We start from the raw sequence: 19,700 nt of genomic DNA, 5'->3' as shown, positions 1-19,700 counted from the left end.
TTAAAAAATGAAACTAATTCATTTTATAAAACTGTTACTGGTATTTTATCCCACTTAAATGAAATAACAGATATCATAATAGATGGATAGATATTTAAGTCAAAACTGTTACCTCTAGATAGGCTACCTTAGTCACGTGTGGAGTCTGTCATCTACTCTGGCCCTTAGTTGTAGTCATAGGCAGCCAGGAACAAAAGGCCAAACAAGACCCACACGTGGGGTGCGGGGCAGTTGTGACTAGGCTCTGGCGTAGCTGTTATGTCAGCCCAGTCCACAGTCCCCACCGCAGAGCTCCATGCTTCCTTCCTCCCTAGATGGCGACTGCACAAGAACATCTTCTGGGATCTATGAGAGAAACGGGATGGGCATCCACACCACGCCTGATGGAATTGTCTACACAGGAAGCTGGAAAGACGACAAGGTGTCTTTCATCTTTAATTCTGGTAGTGGATAAATAATTCTATGGGCATTTCATTATCAGTGAAAAGCATATTTATTAGAGCTAGTTTCTCAACTCACAGCTGTAATCATTGTGTAGGCGGCTAAGGCATGAGGGTCTCAGGCTCCTGGGCTACGTCATGAGATCTGTGTTCAAACTACTTAGCACCTGTTACTCTATACATAATGTTAAGCTCGTGCAGAGAGCTATTATTATTAATTTTCCTCAGCTCCCATTCATTGAGTAAAGCCAAACAGTTTTTTTCCATCTAATCATCTTGACAACCTCATGAGGTAGGTAACATTAAAACTCCTTTTTTATAGGTGACACAAATCAGACTTGGGGTTCTTATACAGATGGTAAATGATAAAGCACGAATGTGTACCCAGGTCTACTTGAATACAGATTCACATTTAAAAAACATTTCATCTATTTATTATGTGGGAGTGTCACGGCACACGTTTGATATGGTTCTCTCTGTCCACCATGAGTCCCTGGGATCAAACTGCGGATGTCAGCCATGACAAAGCTGATGAAGAGCATGTTGTCCATGAGCTGTGTACAGTGAAGGCTGGTTTCTGAGCATTTCCTTTCTCACAATCAGATGAATGGCTTTGGAAGACTGGAGCATTTTTCGGGAGCTGTGTATGAAGGACAGTTTAAGAACAATATGTTTCATGGACTGGGGACTTACACATTCCCAACTGGGGCAAAGTACACTGGAAATTTCAATGAAAATAGGTAACTTTAAAATTTAAGACTAATTACAATTCTAAAAAATTCTCTTGCCAGGTGGTGGTAGCTCACGCCTTTAATCCCAGCACTTGGGAGGCAGAGGCAGGAGGATCTCTGTGAGTTCAAGGCCAGCCTGGACAGCCAGGGCTACACACATAGAAACCCTGTCTTGAAAAAGTAAAAAAAAAAAAATTATCTTTAGTCATGCTTGTTAAGTAGTATATTTAATGCTGAATAATCTTTGTCTTAGCTCTATAAATGGATGAGTTAATTTTAGTGGTTGGGGAATGTAAGAGGGGAAGCCTATGACCATTATAGCCTTCCAAAATGAAATATTATTTTTGGCAAAGATTACTAGACAATCCTTTCCCAAGACAGAGTTTCTCTGGGTAGTCCTGGCTGTCCCAGAACTCACTCTGTAGATTGGGCTGGACAAATTCAGAAATCCATCTGCCTGTGCCTCCCCAGTGCTAGGATTAAAGGCACGCACCACCAGCCTGGCTTATTATGATAATTTTAAAGTATAAGCAAAATTAGATAATGTTAAAACTAGAAATACTGTTGTCCTTTCCAAACATGTGATTGCAGAAAAAATAAGTGTGAAATGAAGCACAAGTATAGTTTTATAAGCTTAATTGCACTTCATACCGAAAGTCCATTATGGGCTGTGGATGCAGTTTATTGATAGAGTGCTTGTCTAGCTTGCACAAAGCCTTAGGTTCAACCCTGCAGCACGTACAATTAAGCATGGTGGGCAGCACATGCCTGTAATCTTAGCACCTGACAGTCAAAGGTGGGAGGCTCAGGAGTTCATTGTCACTTATGGCTACACGGAGAGTTTGAGGCCAACCTGAGCTACATGAGACCGTGTCTCAGAAAGAAAATAAAATTTATAGATATCTCTTTCAAATATCTAGAAATGAAAATGCTATCTAATTTTTATAAAATCAGTGTGAATACATTTCTAAGACAGAACAATATCTATCTGTTTTGACTCCAGGTTTGTAACAAGGACACAAACTATTTCCTATAGAGGAATGTTAATTCAGAACATGGCTGTTCTGGCAAGTGATCACATCTAAAGACGTTCTAGGTCTATGTGATCTGGCTGGAATACAGACACACCCTTAATCCATGAGACAAGGTAAACAGATCTGAGTTCAAGACCAGCCTGGTTTAGAGCAAGTATGAGGTAAAGAAAAGCTTAGGTCCAGGTGTGGTAGGACATGCCTTTAATCTCAAACAAAGGTAAAATTAGTTTGTACAAGGAAGCACCCATGCTTGAAAGTGATGTCTAATGGAGTGGCAGAAAAGTTATGAATCAGAGATTTGGCAGACTAGGAGATGCACAAGCTACTTAAGAGGCATTTTTACCAGGACTGTAATAGAGAGAGATGTTGCAGAGAGAGAACTCAGGTGAAGACAGAATGAGCCAGAAAATGAGAAGAAGCTGGAAGATTAGAGCAGATGGCTGAGTTAGCTTGAGGACAAGCAGAATAATTCCGGGCTAAGAGAGAAGCCAGATTGAATAAGTCAGCTGGGAGAAGAGTTTGAGCCAGAACAGCCGAGTTGAGCCAGCCAGCCCAGAGCTCAGAAAGAACAAGTAAGGGTGAGCTCATTAAGCTGTAAGTCTCAGAGGCTAAAGCATTCTAGGCCTAGATTAGATTGTACAAAGCTAGAAGCTTCCAGGACAGGTACTAGGTTAGCAGAAGGAGGCAGTAAGCCTCTCATAACAATTGAGCCAGGAGAATAAAATTAGGTTTACAATTTCCACTGATATTAATAAAGGACAAAAAAGCTAATGTGTGGGATAAAACCTGTTTGCACATATAAGTGTTTCTTCAACACTCCGGTGGGTTAGAAGAACACCACCCAAGCAGAGCTGATAATGAAGGAATATTTGTTGAATAAATGGATGTTTGAGTTGAGCAAGATAACCAATACACAATTTTCAAGTTTCAGCTGATTGCTTGATTTTATATAAAGTTAATTTGACCCTGAAACCATGAGTACCAAAATTTTCAATAGACACAGTGTATGTTTGTAATAGTGTGTTTTCCTAGTGTATGAAAGTAGGACACTGGTTTTTAATACAAATTGGAAGTGCAAAGGTAAAATGCCTTAGACAGGGGATGTAGTATTGTAGGCCAGATAGTTTGCATCTGGACTGCAATGACAAGTCCTGATTAATGAGCAAGCTCATCAATCACTTTTGCAGGGTAGAAGGTGAGGGAGAATACACTGATATTCAAGGCCTGCAGTGGAGTGGTACCTTCCACTTCACAGCTGCTCCGGGACTGAGACTAAAGCTCTACATGTAGATACCCTGCACTAATGCTGAGATGTGGCCACTGGAGCTCCCCTGTAGGCAAAGCAACTAAACCTTCAACTGGAATGACCTGCCCTCCCCTGTAAGCCTACCAATAAACTGTCATTCACTTATGCTTGTTTGAATTTGTGTGTGCATGTGTGTGCCGTCCTGTGTGTTCATTACACGTGTGTGTGATTTTCATTTAAGACAATATTCTGGTGCTCCAATAAGTAGCACGGCCCCACTGATAGATCACTCCAGCTGAGGACAAACTGAGAAGCCATCAGATTTGGGAAGTCATCTGGGAAATCCTCAGGGAGAAAATTAAGGATGGGAAGTATCTGGAACTTAATAGAAGGCTTTAGAATCCTGTTTAGTGCTACTCTAGATGGAGCTTAAATGAAGCATTAAATGAAAAGCTAAATAATTTAAATGAAATTGGCTCAATATCAATTATGATGATTATTATCATTTTGTTATTTTATACTTTATTCTTAAGAGCCATAATGACTCTCTGTACCAGCTCTAAGGAAAAAAAAAAAAAAACTTTAGAGATACAGAAAAAGGAAAATATGAAGAGTGGATACAAGCCTTAGAAGGAAAATTAGAGAGATTTATAAATGAGAATAAAAATGCTCAGAAACAGACAGAGATTTAGACAAGCCTTAGAAAGATTTTTAAATGAGAATAAGAAAAATTCTCAGGCACAGACAAAGGATTTTAGACAAGAGCCTACCATGTTATCACATAATGAAACTGAAAGGGGGCAGTCTAAGGTTGTTAGAAAACCAACCTTAGTGTATCCAGTTACTATACAAGACATACCAAGAGCCGGGCATGGTGGCGCATGCCTTTAATCCCAGCACTCGGGAGGCAGAGGCAGGCAGATCGCTGTGAGTTCGAGGCCAGCCTGGACTACAAAGTGAGTCCAGGATGGCCAAGGCTACACAGAGAAACCCTGTCTCAAAAAAAAAAAAAAAAAAAAAAAAAAAAAAAGACATGCCAGGAAGTGATAGGTACCCCTGAGGTTATAATACATTTGAATGGCATCCTGTAGACATATTAGATTTGAGGAGATTTAAGGAAGCAATCATCTCCTATGGTATGCATTCATCCTATATTAAACAGATGTTAAATTCATGGTCAACTTAGAACAGAATTATCCCCCAAGACTGGAAAGAGTTGACAACAACAATATTGGAACCTAGTCCTCAGTTATAATGGCAGTCATGGTGGAAAGATGAAACAAAGGCCAAAGAAGAATGAAATCAGGATACTTACCAGGATCAGTTGATAGGTGGAGGTCAATATGCTGATTTACAAAGGCAGTTGGAATTGATGATCACATCTTGGCACTATGTTGTCAAGCAATTTTCAGTGCTTGGGATAATGTTGAAGAAATCAGGAAAAAAAATCTGAGGCATTTACTAAAATTTTGCAAAGCCCCAAAGAAGCCTTTACTGAATTTTTTCAAAGATTGACTTCAGCTATAAATAAAATAGTATCAGATTCAGTAGTCAAAAAATTACTAATTGAAACTTTGGCTTTTGAAAATGCTAATTCAGAATGCAAAAGAGTAAATAGAGTTTTAAAGGCAACATCAGCACCAGTGGAGGAATGGATTAGACATACAGCTGATACTGGATCTCATGGGTATGAAGCTAATCTGATAGGAGAAGTAATTCTAAAAGATGTAGTAAGCAAGGCCATTTGATTCTTTTGTTTGCTTGTTTTTGTTTTTTGTTTTTTCAAGACAAGGTTTCTCTGTGTAGCGTTGGCTGTCCTGGACTCAACTTTGTAGACCAGGTTGGCCTCTCACAGTGATCCGCCTGTCTCTGTCTCCCAAGTGCTGGGATTAAAGGCATGTGCCACCATGCCTGGCTGAGCAAGGCCATTTGAAAAAGGATTTATAGGCAAAGCTTTCCTAGAAACAATGTTTTTTTCTAGAGATAATCCAAAAAGAAGGCCCTATCCTTCTGGAGTACACAGAAAGTGTAGCAAGGGCAGGCATTGGACTAATGAATGCAGATCAACAAGATCATTTTACCCTAGGAAAGACATAGTCCACCAAAACAACAGCAACAACAAAAACTAACAACAACAGACGTTCAAGGTATTGACTCTGGCCCACAATTTCAAGGTAGGAATTCTTCTGAGTTCAATCCTCAGTCAAACCTCAGAGCATAAGGTATTAGTTTAGTTAATCACATGTTTTTTAAGTTAGTCAGTATTATAGCTATAAACAAATAATTCAGATATACTGGAGATATATAGATGGTCTTCAAAACCTCAGAGATCTACAGAATATGGCATTTAAAGATATATTAATTTGAGAATTTTTTTTGAGACAGAGTTCTCTGTGTAGCCTTGGCTGTTCTGGACTCACTTTGTAGATCAGCCTGGCCTTGAACTCACAGAGATCTGCCTGCCTCTGCCTCCTGAGTGCTGGGATTATAGGTGTCACCACCATGCCTGGCTCATTTGAGGCATTTATGACAATGAGACATGTCAGCTCCTGGCAGTACTCCGTTTCAACTTTGAAGAAGATGATGAGCATCAATTCTCCTTTAGGAGATGGCTTCATATGTGGCAAGCTAGCCACTGGACAAGAATTGTCCTTGCTTCAGCTGTGGACAGAATACTGGACAAACTGAGTGCAGGAAAATTGACTGCTGAGCTTTGCAAGGACAAGGTAGGAGACTCCTTCATATTACCTGCTTCACAGAAAAGTCTGTCAGATATTCTGGAAGGCTGAAGATAATGCTCCACCTGTATAGAGAGATCTCGGATTACTGTCCAGGAGGCCAGCAGAATCTGTCATTCCTATAATTTTGGAAGCTGCTTACTCTGTACTTTCTGTTTATTTAGATAGTATTTATCTTTTTCAGGTCTCTGATGGAGTTGAAGACTAAGTAGTTAACTTAAATTGTTGAGGATTTAAGATGTTTTAGGTCTAAAAAGATGTTTTTTGATTGGTAATGCAAGTTTTGATACAAAGTGACTTAGGTACAGAACTTTGGACTCACCAAGATAGGATAGACAGTAGAGTACTTTCTCTAAGGCTGCTAAAAATATATGGACTAAACATTGTGAACGTAATGTTTACTGATAGTATAGAGCTTGTTGAAGTTAGAGAAGAAGTCTTTCACTTAGACAGAAAAAGGGAGAAATGTTGCAGGACATTTGATCCCACTGCAAACTCTGAGATTGAGAACTGTAAAAGCCTGTGTTCCGTTTGGTGTGGTTGAGCCCCAGCACACACCTTTAATCCAAGAGCTTTCTGTACACAGGACTTAATAAAGTTAACCCTAGGTCAGGAGATGGAGCAAGAGACCAGCTGACAGGGATTAAACAGAAAGGAGGGACTTTGAGTTGAGGGGTATTTAAAACAGTGCAGATAAGAAGAAGGGAGCTTTTGGTAGGCTTTTTGAGCTTTGAGCAAGCAAACCTTTGGCCTTGGGTTTTTTGGACTTTTCCTTCTGGGATGTCAGCTGCGCTAATGAGTTGTTGGTTTTTTGTTTTGTTTTGTTTTTTTGTTTTTTGTTTCCCTATGAGACATGAGCTGAATAGAAAATATCAGCGGGGTTCTTCCTCTGCCTTTTTGAGCTAGCCATGTTTCACCCCAGCATCTTGCTTCTCAGTCTTTATTGGTAAAATTGAATGGTTATGATTTTCATTTTTTAAATAAGAATATCCAGAAGCTATAGAACCCATGAAAGCCGACCTTAAAGCATCACCTGAAAAACAGGGTTAGCAAGTCTTTTTTTTTTTTTTTTTTAAAGATTTATTTATTTATTATTATGTACACCTGCAGGCCAGAAGAGGGCATCAGATCACATTATAGATGGTTGTGAACCACCATGTGGTTGCTCGGAATTGAACTCAGGACCTTTGGAAGAGCAGGCAGAAATCTTAACCACTGAGCCATCTCTCCAGCTCTAGCAAGTCTTTTTTATCTTGGGCTGTCAGCTGAACTAGCAAGCTTTTGGCCTAAGGCTTTTGGTTTTGCCTTTTTCATCAGGATGTGAGCTGAGTAGGAAGGTCAGCTCGGTGCTTTCTCTGCCTCTCTGAACTAGTAGGGTTTCACCCCAGCATCTGGCTCCTGAGTGTTCATTGGTAAAATCTAATGTTTGGGATTTTTCATTCTTTTCTTTTCTTTTTCTTTCTTTCTTTTTTTCTTTTTCTTTTTAAAAAAGATTTATTTATTATTATGTATGTAGTGTTTGCCTGCATGGACACCCACACGCCAGAAGAGGGCATCAGATCACATTACAGATGGTCGTGAAGAGAAGGTGGCACTCTTAAGGAGAGATAAACCTGTTTTTTAGGATCCCAAGTGTGGGATTGGAAAGGTCTTGTGAGAGAACAGGTGATGTTAATCCACTAGAAGACCAACCACATCGTGCGGGAGCTTGATTGTTGCCAGCTGAAAAGATCCCGTGAACAGGCTCTGGGAGGAGAGATATAAGTGAGCCCAGAACTGGATGGGGTCTTTTGGAGACTTGGGATAGTTTTGGCTGTTCATTGCCCCACATTGCTCCTAGAGAGAACCTCTCGAGGGAAAGCTTTGGGGCTCCGGCTCCTGCTGAGGTTCCGGGTTCTGGTTACTCCAGGTTCCAGCAGAAGAAATCCTGCTGATTATGCCAGGAGAATGGCTCCTTGGAACTGATATCCTTACGATTTTGTTATTGTGTTCCTTAATCTTCTTTTCCTATTGTTTTGGTTAGTTGGGTTATAAGTGACATATGCTCGGTTACTAAGTTGTTAATAAAATATATTGGTTAAGAAAAGTGAGCCTACACTTAACCACTGAGCCATCTCTCCAGCCCCTGATTTTTCGTTGTTTATAACAATGGGTCAGGTTTGCTGTGTGGTCATCATTGATGCTGTATTGCACAAACAAACAAACTAACCAAAACAACAAAAACCAGAAGAAGATATCGCTGGGCTTTCTGAGTACTTTTATACTTCCCCAATTAATGCTTTTATTTCCTGAGAAGCTATAAAGCAATACATGTGTATTTCTCAATACTTTGTTCAGCATGACCACTTCATGAAAGTGTGTATATGGGGTACTGTACTTTAGGGGTCACTAAATACATGACAGCATGGATAAGTATGATCCTGCATCATAAAGCGAGTATCCGTACCGTAAGCCAAGCTACCCACACCCACGACACCATCCCTGTGTAGCCCTAGGTGGCTGGAAACTCACTAGGTAGCCTAGGTTTGTCTGGAACTTGCAGAGATCCATCTCTGCCTGGGAATTCTGGGGTTACAGGTGTGTGACATGACACCTGACTGCAAAAGATCTTCTTAAGTGTGAAAAGTTGGAAATCACTTTTTTAAAAATGAAAAGTAGATTTTCTCAAAAAGGGCTTCAAAGCTGGACTTGGTGGCACAGACCTTTAATCCTTGCACTCAGGGAGGCAGAAGGAGGCAGATTGCTGTGAGTTTGAGACCAGCCTGGGCTAGAAAGTGAGTCCAGGACAGCCAAGAAGGTTACACAGAGAAATCCTGCCTTGAGAAAACCAAACCAACCAACCAAATAAATAAATAAAAGAAAAACAATGACTTCAGTCAGTCAATATAGAGAGAATAGCCTTTGCTAAGGATGGAAAACAGCAAATAGAAAATATAGCATAAAAAACCAAACCTAAACCAACCCAAAACAGAACAAAACAAAACACCCAAAAAACCCAAACCCCCAAACAACCAAAGGCAAAAACACAAACCAAAATTTATGTCAACCAGCATTGTCTCACTGCAGATTTAGCAGCACAGACCTATAGCACTCATCTTTCCTTGGACATACAAGTAGCAAGGCAGATACCAATTGTAAATGTCTTTTCAAAATGATCACAGCCGTGCCCCTTTGGGGCTTTATATGTCCTGCTTTCACCATGGCTAAGGATGAAACACATTACAGGTTTTGGCTCAAAGTTTTTGGAATTCACTTTATTCATGTCTAATAAAGTATCTTTTATGCCCTATCAGAACAAGCCTTAACTTTCACTCTCAGAGTCCTCCTGGGTGCCAACATCTGTAGATGTGTCTTAGCTCTTCTCTGACCGTCCCTGGTGCATCCCCAGCAAGAAAGAATTCCCAGTTTCTGTGTGGAAATGCACCTCTGTGGTCTGTGTAGGCCATACTGTTTCCTCTGCTCAAACCTTTCCACTCCTAAAAAGATAAAAGTCTGAAAGTTCATCTTTCTGAGGTGTCTGCTATAATTTCTGGAAGCAAAAAAGTCTCCCTGATGCTTTCCCTGAACCCCACAGCTTCGTTCATTTTTCTATCCTATCCTGCATGCATATAGTCATGCAGGTCTGGATATAGTGTCACTTTCCCAGCTCTGAACTGCCTGCTGAGCCTTGTGCACTTAACATTTTGTCCATCTACAACTCTCTGATTTTAACTTCAACTATTGATAGTGAAGGTTCTTAGGTTCTCAGCTTGAAGAACTGTAGAATTCTTACTGTTCCTACAGTTATGTACAAATCACCTAGTCCAAACATACAAACTTGTGACATGAAAAACTGTAGCCAGGTGGAGACCACATTGAGTCAGCAGAAGTCTCTGAAATTCTCTTTTTTATTAATTTATTCGTATTACATCTCAGTGGCTATCCCATCCCTTGTATCTCCCATTCCTCCCTCCCTCCCATTTTCCCCTTACTCCCCTCCCCTATGACTGTGACTGAGGGGGACCTCCTCTCCCTGTATATGCTCATAGGGTATCAAGTCTCTTCTTGGTAGCCTGCTATCCTTCCTCTGAGTGCCACCAGGCCTCCCCATCCAGGGGACGTGGTCAAATATGAGGCACCAGAGTTCGTGTGAAAGTCATACCCCACTCTCCACTCAACTGTGGAGAATGTCCTGTCCACTGGCTAGATCTGGGTAGGGGTTCGAAGTTTACTGCACGTATTGTACACGGCTGGTGCCATAGTTTGAGCAGGACCCTGGGTGAAATTCTCTTTTGTAGTGGGATTCATTGTTACTGTTTTCAAGGTCATGCCTCTGAGACTCCATAATGTCACCACCCTTCTGTAAATTGAGGGCTCTATCAAGAGAGAAGTAGGAATCCTGAATCCTCTCTGTGGCTTTGGGTTTAGCTTAATCATGGTAGATACACATCAAAACCTGCATAAATCCTGCTCTGCCACCTACAGGAATAGCAAGTCATGCATTGATGGAATGTATGTGGCATCAATAGTTCTGCACAGTAACTCATTCTCCATGTTTTAGGAGCACACACCTACAAAGGTAACATCAGGTGCCCTCTTCTTCAGTCTTGCTAATTTATCACACCTCATCACCACAAAATTATACCATTTGTAGTCACCCTTGGAGTTATGATAAATCTCATAGATTCTCTCCGCTGGAATCAGGGCTACATGATCAATAATTTGTAGTGTTTTTAATGGTCTGTTTTTCCTCCAAAATTCAGCAGGTGTCAATTGGCCTGATAGAGTTAGGCCATTTGCGGGTCGTGCCTGAACCTCATTAGCTGCACACAAATGCTGACAGCAAGTTCTGGCCATGCTCACTGCAGCTGATGTTTGCTGCTACAGTCACCTGATCCACAAGAGCCTCCCATAGGTCTTATACTCAGATGGATCTCATCATAATCTATGGGGCTGTGAATTGACCTCTTTGATCTGGGTGTAGGGTGCTAGTCTGCTTCTGGATAATTTTGGAATGGTACCTTCTACACACATGCCTGTCAGCTGATGTTTATGGTCTGTGCCCCATTACCGAGAAACCCAGCTCAAGCCAACCTCCTCCAGGAAGCTCCACACCCCCTGCCTGGGACTCACTGTGCGGTGCCCAGGACCACAGCTGATGCTCATGATGGTGATCCAGGAACACCTGACAGCTCTTGAGCATCAGGACTTTATCTGAAGTTTCACAGACAAAACAGACGTCTCTGCATCTTTATTATTAAACCTCGAGTGGGGCAACTTTCAAAGGCTAAGCACATGGCTTCTATGACTGACTGTACCCCTAATGAACATCCTTCATTGCAATTAGCCCTGCAGGCTCTTCCTGGATGTGCTTTCAGGTGCATGTACACATGAGGCAAGTGACCTTTCCTCCTCCGCATCCACCCTGGTGTGATCTCTCCCTACTATTTAATTTCTTATTTTGATGAATAGGGGGAGTTTGAGGAAGGAAGGAGACATTCCTGGCCACTGTTTGGAAAGTAAACACTCAGTTCCCCACATGGGAAGAGCTAACATGTTTCCAATCCAGCTTAGACAGATCTCTGGCTGGGGAGGAAGTGGTGGTCAATGGCTGTCCCAGGAGAGAATGCTGGAAAGGGCACCGCAGCATCTGGTGAGTACAAGGAGACCATGAACAGGGAGGCGCAGGCTGTTCCCCATGACACCAGCAGTGCCTTCCTGGACATTCTATTGGCATCCCCCTTGTGATGTCACTACTGTTGTAACAACAGCAAGTGCTCTTAGGGCACTCACTCAATGTCTATAGGTCTTATCAAGATGTTGGCCAGACTGAGGAGTCTATGTGGGGGAGAGAATCGGAGCAGCAGAGAAACCCCAGGGAGACAGAAGGAAGCTGGCCTTCCATCTGAATTTAAACCATCAAGAAAGAAGTGGTCCTGCGGAAGGCGCAGTGTGTCCCGGGCAGGGGATATGGAGCTTCCTGGAGGAGGTGGGGGCTTGAGCTGGGTTTTTCAATAATAGGGCACAGGAACATGAGCCCCTGGGAAGCAAATAGACTTCCTTGCTTATCATAATTTCTGAATGTTAAGGATTCCAAAGAATAGTTTGTTCATCCCCAAGGGCTGGAGCTGGCAAGGCCAAAGCTGTTGTACTGGGAGCTCCTAGTTTTTACTCTTACCGGGCATTTGGGGTGGAACATGGGGACAAAAGGAGACCATCGCGAGTCAGGGAGGGTTAACGTTTCCCAATGTAGGACAGGGCGTCACCGCACTTCACTCCCAGTGGTTTCTTTTAGGTGCTGTGGACTTTGGACAGTAGTAACATGGCTCCTGGCCGTGACTTTATGTTCTTAGAACTCCTTTGGCTACCTCTCCCTGACAGTGGCATCCATAGGTTTCTGAACCAGTAGTTGTAGGTGGCAGGCATCTCTCTAGTGCAGGCAAACTGTCACAGGTAGTGGACAGAGACTGGATTCTTATTGTCATCTCAGGGGTGTTTTGGTCTGTTATCGGGGGATATTTGATCAGTCTGTTGACCATGTTCGGCCACTTAATCCACTGTCACAGTCCTAGAGTGACAAGGCAGGAGGTCTGAGTCTGTCCGCAGCCCCCTGAGTGCTTGTGACTTTGCCATTACTCTCCTGGCGTCTGAAACCACAGGCTTCAGGGCTCTGAAGCCAAGTTGGCTCCTCTGCAGTTGTGAATAAGCCCAAAGAGGCCATCCGTGTGGTCACCTGAAGTATGTGTAGGGAGGCAGAGAAAACACATGGCTACTTAGATAGCCACTTCTCTACAGAGCGATGGGAGAGCTGAGATCCACAGAGCAGGCATCTCAGGCCTGAGACAAAATCTCTAGCATGTCACTGGGTTCTAGGTGTGCTCTCTTGTCTGTTTGGAAATCAGGGTTGTCTGTCCAACCTCTATGCCTTGTCACTCTGCAAGTTTGTGTTCTTCTACCTACAGAGGCCAGTGGGGAGCCATCATCCCCTGAACCCATCCTCACCAAGAAGCAGGTGAGGAAGGAAATGGAGAGGCTGCCCACCCAGCTGTAGGTGATAACCCAGGAGCAAAATGACCTGCGAGATCTCCTGATCCTCATGACTGACGGATCCTTGGACAAGAGGTCTGCCTCATTTCAAACCCCATGATGTCAGCCTTGGGTCAGCAATCTCACCCTCATCCTTTTAAGGTCATGGGTTCTAGGAGGCTGCACCTTCAGGGTGTTTCTGTGCCCAACCTCACGTCCCTCGGTGCTTCAGGACAGGCACAACCTGAAGTTTGGCCACATTGAGATGGACAGTGGACTCTTCTGCTTCCTCCAGATGAAAACTTGAACCTGTGGTCTGAGTCACACAACACAGGGATTGAGGCAGTGGAAAATGAGTTCCCAGCATGCATTTGGAAAGGCCTTGAGACGGGGTAGCTTTTGTGTGATACTGGCTGCTGTGGGTTTGGGATGAGATTCTTTTTCACTTGCCTGGCAGGTGATTGAGTACTAGAAGCTCCTGGTAGCACCTGGGGGGGGGGGGTCTGGTCCCACCTGTTCTATCTCAGTGCATGACTGGAAGGCCTGGAGATCAGCACTGTCTGACTTTGTGCCTTATCCTCTGAGACAATACCGCTCCATTTCTTCAGCATCCCATTCTGCTCTCTCTCTCTCTCTCTCTCTCTCTCTCTCTCTCTCTCTCTCTCTCTCTCTCTCTCTCTCTGTCTGTGTGTGTGTGTGTGTGTGCGTGCGTGCGTGTACATTTTCATGTCTGTATGTCCCACCAGACTCTGGGAGCCAGGGGTGTATGGTGAGACTTCCAGTCTCACAGTCTCAATGTTATGCCAGTGCTGAGTTCTGGGAGCCCCACCTTAAGCAGGGCTGCTCTTGGTCAGATTGGAGGCACACTGGAATGCCTTGGGTAGTTTACAAAGCTGTCCTGATGCTGGGTCTCATCCCCAGAATTATGTGCACTGTGCAACTCTGCAGTAGTAGTCACCCAGGACCTAGAATCACTGCTCTGAAAACAGGAGAAATGAAATCACAAGTTTTTGGGATGCTGAGACCTTTTGGATAGACCCTTGATAACAAAATGACCTAGACAGCCCCTCCAGGCTTACTGAGTGAACTCATGCAGCCAGGGCATTCTTCAATTGGGCATTGAGCCTCTGCTGGTGCTTCATACGCAAGTGTCACGAGTAGCAGATGTCCCAGTACTTAGGATCCAAAATGTGGCATCTTCTGGGCTTGGGTAGTCCAGGACACAGTCCAAGTTTGCCAGATCCTTGGGGCCTGTGGTTCTTTGCTCTTGGGCCCAGGCCCTACAACAGGCCAAACCCGTCCTATGAAAAACTCAAGAAGGAACATAAGCAGGTCACGTTGGACTTGCAGAACTTGGAGAAAGAGAATGCGGAAGCCTCAGTGAATGTCACGGAGCTAGACAAGAAGACTGGCTTCTATCGGTAAGTGCCTGTCAGGGACCCCACCAGTTCTGCAATGGCCATCGCAGCCTTTGTTTGTTTCTGGACTGGAGAGTCTCCAGCTCTGGTTGTATCCCTTCTACTCTTAGCCATCAGCCTGCCTGTGCTTCTTGGACTCAGTTTTGCTGAGTGTGAAAGAGACTGTTAGCCCCTCCCAGCATTGTGCTTCCAGCTTCAGGAGCCTCTAGATAGGAAAGGATTCACAGCATGAGACGGGTGTCAGGCAGCTCTGGGCCTCAGGAGCTTAGGCAGGGTTTTACAGAGATTATTATTGTGATTATGATTATGACTATTGGTTTTTCGAGACAGGGTTTCTCTGTCCAAGACTGTTGTAGACCAGGCTGGTCTCGAACTCACAGAGATCCGCCTGCCTCTGCCTCCCAGTGCTAGGATTAAAGGCGTGTGCCACCTGTCCTGCCTCAGAGCTGCTTATTATGGAAGAGGTAGTTAGAATGTTCTTCCCTTGGGTCTCCTGTCCTACCTTGATGGTAGCTGTCCCCTTCTTTTTAACGTCTCCTCATTACCTTAGAAGGTAAAGGACAGGGGAGGCTCCTCTTTCATTTTCAATGTCCTGGATCCCTATTCTTGTTGGTTACTATATAGAAGTTGCTTATTCTTTCCTGAATTGGCTGTTCTCTCTTTATGGTCTTCTGAGTACAGCTGTCATGGCTTTACTGGGCTGGAGCCAAGTGACGTTATAGGACTGGAAATAGGGATTAGAAGGGGAAGGTTGGCAGGGGCTAACCATGGGGGATGGTGATTTTAAGACCCCCCAAGCTCATAGTAAGAGCTACTCTTTTCTGGCTATAAACTAGCTTTTCTAGTAAGACTAATGGTAAAATCAGATAAAGGCCAGCTGCCCGTGAGCAGCAGTTCTGGCAACTTTTTCGTGACTAACCAGATCTTTTACAACTTCCTCTCTCTGGAATTTCTCCCCCTTCTGTAAAGGTAGATACCTGCTGGAGCATTTCACAGTTAGGTATCCATAGCAACCCTTGCTTACGCAAATACCAATGCCTATAAAAAAAACCCGTGAAATTTTTCAATAAACAAGGTTTGATCAGAATCCAGACTTGCCTCCTGTTTGTGTCTCCTGCCCTATCCCACTCACACACCTCTTCCCAGGTTCCGTTTGAAGACTCCGCAGGCCAGTGCACCCTGTGTCAATCAGATTCCCTCCCTTGAACACTGCTCTGTAGTGTTTACCCATTTTGGTGAAAAGGGTTCTCTGGAGAGAATAGGCTAAGGAGTTTCCAGGATGAAACAGGCAGATGCCTCTGCTGCAGGGACAGTCATACCCTTCACAGTAGTGCTCTCTAACACACTCCCATAGAGAGGTGGGATGCAGCATGGCAGCTCCAGCCCTAAGGAAAGCAAAGGTTTCCCTTTGGTGCCTGAGCCTGTGCAGGGCCATTGTTCTCAGGCTCACAACTCATGGCATGGCAGGCTCTACCTTACACGATGCTTGAGGGCAAGGTGTCTCCTGAGCAGGAGGACTGAGCTTGTCTTATGGCCTAGTTCAGGTGTCCAGGCTACAAGGCTATATTATGTCTATAAAACGAGGTAGTCCATCAGCACCTCATTATGAATAAGTGTATATCCCTCATATGCTATTGACTGTGCTAGGCTACTTTTACAAAATGATGGCCATGGACTGAAGGAGAAAGTTCTAGTCTAGAAAGTTCTAGTCTTTTTAGTAGAACAGGGAACATACAGGACCCAGATCAAATTCTGACATGTGTTTAAGGTTGAGGAAATTTCTAGATCCAGCTCTTAGATTATTAATCGATGGAGTTACTGTGATTTCTGTTAAGACATCATGTTGACTCTCCAGTGCCATTGAGGTGGTGTGTGTTAGCAGCCTGACAGATGACATGGCAGGTCACTACCAGGCCTGTGTCTCAACTGTGTTTCTCTCCCAGGTGAAGAAACACTGAAGCAGAAGTAAAAGTGGCCAAAGCTCTGGAGGAGAGCCTCCATTAGAAGGAGCAGCTGGAACAGGCGCCATCTGCTGAGCCCTATACTCAGCAACAACAGAATTCTCGTGATTGACTTCCTTCCTCAAAATTGGTTTCCTTCTGTGAATAGGCCCCAATTTTATCTAGCCAATGAGCCAGCTTTTTTGGTTTCTGAAGCCCTATTGCTAATGGAGAGGTTTTCACTTGGGACAACTGTGGCTCAAGATGAAATGCCACAGATTTTTCTCCTCGAACTTTTGACCTGTCAGTCAATTCGGATGACCTCACACCTCTCCACTGTGTAGATGGCTCCAGTTCTGTAGGTCTGACACCTACAGTGTGTCCTCAAGTTTGACCCTCTGCATTTCTCACTTTGAAATTCAGATGTTGGTATGCATTGAGTAGACTTTGTGCTTCCGGTCTGTAATTCTGTAGTTAGTACCATAGTTTTCACACCTTGCAGCTGTGGCTGGAACATTAACTCTGAGGTTTTCACCTGGTGTAGCTGTGATCCTGGAGTCAACTGCAAGGCTTCACACCTGGCACCTGTGCTTCATATTGCTGCTCGCCAGCTTGCACACTATGCACAGCTGCTTCAGGAGCCAGTTCAAGTGACGCGTCTTTGAATTTCACCTTAGAGTTGATCTCTATGGGTTTTACATCTGCAGGTTTGGGTTCTTGATCTGACTTCATAGACAACGTATTTTCTGACTCAAACTCTTTGTTCGTTTGGTTGAAAATCCTGCCTTTCCACTCAGGTGAGTTTATTGTTATCTGGCCATCCTGTCCAGGCTCAGGCATTAAACCGATGCGTCCCATCCCTCAACACTGTTGTGTTGAGGCTAGATCTACAAATTCCACTCCTTGAATCCCTTGTATTTTGGCTACAGCTCCTGGTTTTAGACTCTGCTCTTTCAAACATGAGGTAACCACATGTTTTCTATCTCAAATTTGTGGTTGTGAAGTCAGCTCCTTAGGCTTTATGCCTTGCAGGTGAAGCCACAGTATAGCCAGTGTCTACGGGAGGAACCCTGGGCTTCCTTCCCTCTTCCTTCTTTCAATCCTGATCAGTTGTCTGAGCCATCAGCCAGGCAACCCAGGAGGTGAAGCAAACTGGGGGGGTGGGGGGGGGGAATCCGCATCCAGCCCCAGAGATCCTACCCTGGACTTTCCCAGACCTTCCCAGGTGGACATTAACAGGTTTCTTCCTGAATTGCATTAGCTCCTAAATTTCTTCCCATTGATAGAACTAAAGGATTATATCTAAGGACTTGGCCATCATCCTCAGACTGTAACTGCTTGTTTGAGGTAGTGGCTATGACATGTTTGCTTCTGTCCTATTTAATTCAGAATCCACCCCATTGTTCACATGGACATGAAATGACGGAACACCAGGAGATCTGTGGGTATTTCCCTCAGCACTCTGAGGAATGGGTGTAGGTAACTGAGTCTTGGGCTCCCTTGTTCAGAGACCCCTGGTACATCTGTCCGATGACTGTGCATTTCCCCAGATTTCTTCACAGGCAGAGGCACTAGTTGTTCCCACAAAGCAGAAACCTTCTGAGACACGTGCCCTTCCAGTTCTCCTCTGACTGAAGGAGAGATTGGAGTGGAGACCATGCTAGGGGTCCCAGGCTCTCATTCAAAACAGAATCTGGTAATGAATGAGTCTTTCTCTTATCTTTCGTGTCCTCTATTTGATTGCAAGGACCTAGGGATTTCAAAATAGAGCTAACAAAATCACTTTGATCTTGTAAGGGGGAAAGAACTGCCAATTTCTGAAAAAATATCTGATTTCTCAGGATTTGTCAGCTGAGGAGGAGTCTGAGGTGTGCCTTGGTTCCGGGACACAGAGGGTTCCCTTGGCGGGGAAACAGGCCCAATATTGCTGTGGGATTGCCAAGTTGTTCCTTCAGAAAGGACGGAGAGATGAGACAGGCTCGGGCTGTTGTTGGAGGACCCAAGGGACATGCTGTAGTCACTAGAACATTTTCCCTTTTTACAGTAGCAGCCAGGTGGGAAAACCTCCTGACCCACAATGTCAGAGATGGAGGAAGAAGACACATTGTGGGATTCTGGTAAACTTAGTTCCACAAGTGTTGCCCTGAAAAACAAGAGAAATGTTTCCATTTTCTTAGGAGCCAGTAAGGGAAAATTAGGAAGAAAAAATGGAGTGGTCATTTCAAATCCAAACTATGCTGGGTCTAAGGGAGATGTGAGGGGGATAAGGAGTTGTGTTCACAAGCATCAATTATTTACATGAAGAATTCCTCCATCAGGAGCAAGGTAGGTGAGTCAGTCAGTGAAGTGCATGCCACACAATTAGAAAAGCTGAGGTCCATGCCCATAACCCACATGATAATGAAAGGCCAGGGTGCCCTGGTGCTGGGGAAACAGAGACAAGTGCATCCATGGGCTCATGAACTGGCCAGCCATGGTCAATCAGTGAGTCCAAGTGAGAGACTCTATCTCAGTAAGCAAGGTGGATGGCTCCCAAGAAGTGATACACTGGGTTTTACACACACACACACACACACACACACACACACACACACACACACACACGTTTGCCATTAAGCCAGAAGACCTGAGTTTGAGCACTAAGACACAGATGTTGGAGAAGAGAACTGACTCCCATGGCTTGCCCTCTGACTCACACATACATGATATGGGACACATGTGCACACATGCACACACACAAAAATACAGATAAATAAATATACTTTTAGTGAACAAACAAATAAAACCTCACTTCTGTGGGAGCTGGAGAGATGGCTCATCAGTTAAGAGCAGTGACTTCTCTTCCAGAGGAGTCAAGTTTGATTCCCAGCACACGCATGGTGGTTCACAAACTTCTGTAACTCCAGTATGAGGGATACACACCCTCTTGGGGACTCTGTGGGCAGCAAGCATGCATGTGGTGCATAGACATACATGTAGGCAAAACATCCATACACATAAAATGTAGATACATCTCAAAAAAATCTCTATTATTCAAACTTTTCTCCTTTTTTATGATTTTGATATCTTAGGTATTTATTTTTTTTTAATTTTCATTAATTTATTCTTGTTACATCTCAATGGTTATCCCATCCCTTGTATCCTCCCA

At 43.9% G+C, this 19,700-nt stretch overlaps 1 protein-coding gene and 1 pseudogene across 1 annotated transcript; both read left to right on the top strand.

The window, feature by feature from the left end:
- Nucleotides 1–967: 967 nt before the first annotated feature.
- Morn2 (MORN repeat containing 2) lies at nt 968–3,616 on the top strand. The gene is made up of 2 exons (XM_051164286.1): nt 968–1,180; nt 3,393–3,616. The coding sequence occupies exons 1-2, from the start codon at nt 1,044–1,046 to the stop codon at nt 3,493–3,495; spliced, it is 240 nt and encodes a 79-aa protein (XP_051020243.1). The 5' UTR covers nt 968–1,043; the 3' UTR covers nt 3,496–3,616.
- An 8,159-nt stretch (nt 3,617–11,775) lies between these two features.
- Nucleotides 11,776–14,704, top strand: LOC127195576 (disks large homolog 5-like; annotated as a pseudogene).
- Nucleotides 14,705–19,700: the final 4,996 nt, after the last annotated feature.

This window comes from Acomys russatus, chromosome 1, assembly GCF_903995435.1.
Source record: "Acomys russatus chromosome 1, mAcoRus1.1, whole genome shotgun sequence".
NCBI classification, from domain to species: Eukaryota; Metazoa; Chordata; class Mammalia; order Rodentia; family Muridae; genus Acomys; species Acomys russatus.
This window is presented reverse-complemented; position numbering and strand designations above follow the sequence as displayed.

Coding starts and splice junctions, on each gene's coding strand:
- Morn2 (XM_051164286.1), top strand. CDS start 1,044: ATGAATGGCTTTGGAAGACTGGAGCATTTTTCGGGAGCTGTGTATGAA. Junction 1,181..3,392: donor GGAAATTTCAATGAAAATAG/GTAACTTTAAAA, acceptor TCACTTTTGCAG/GGTAGAAGGTGAGGGAGAAT.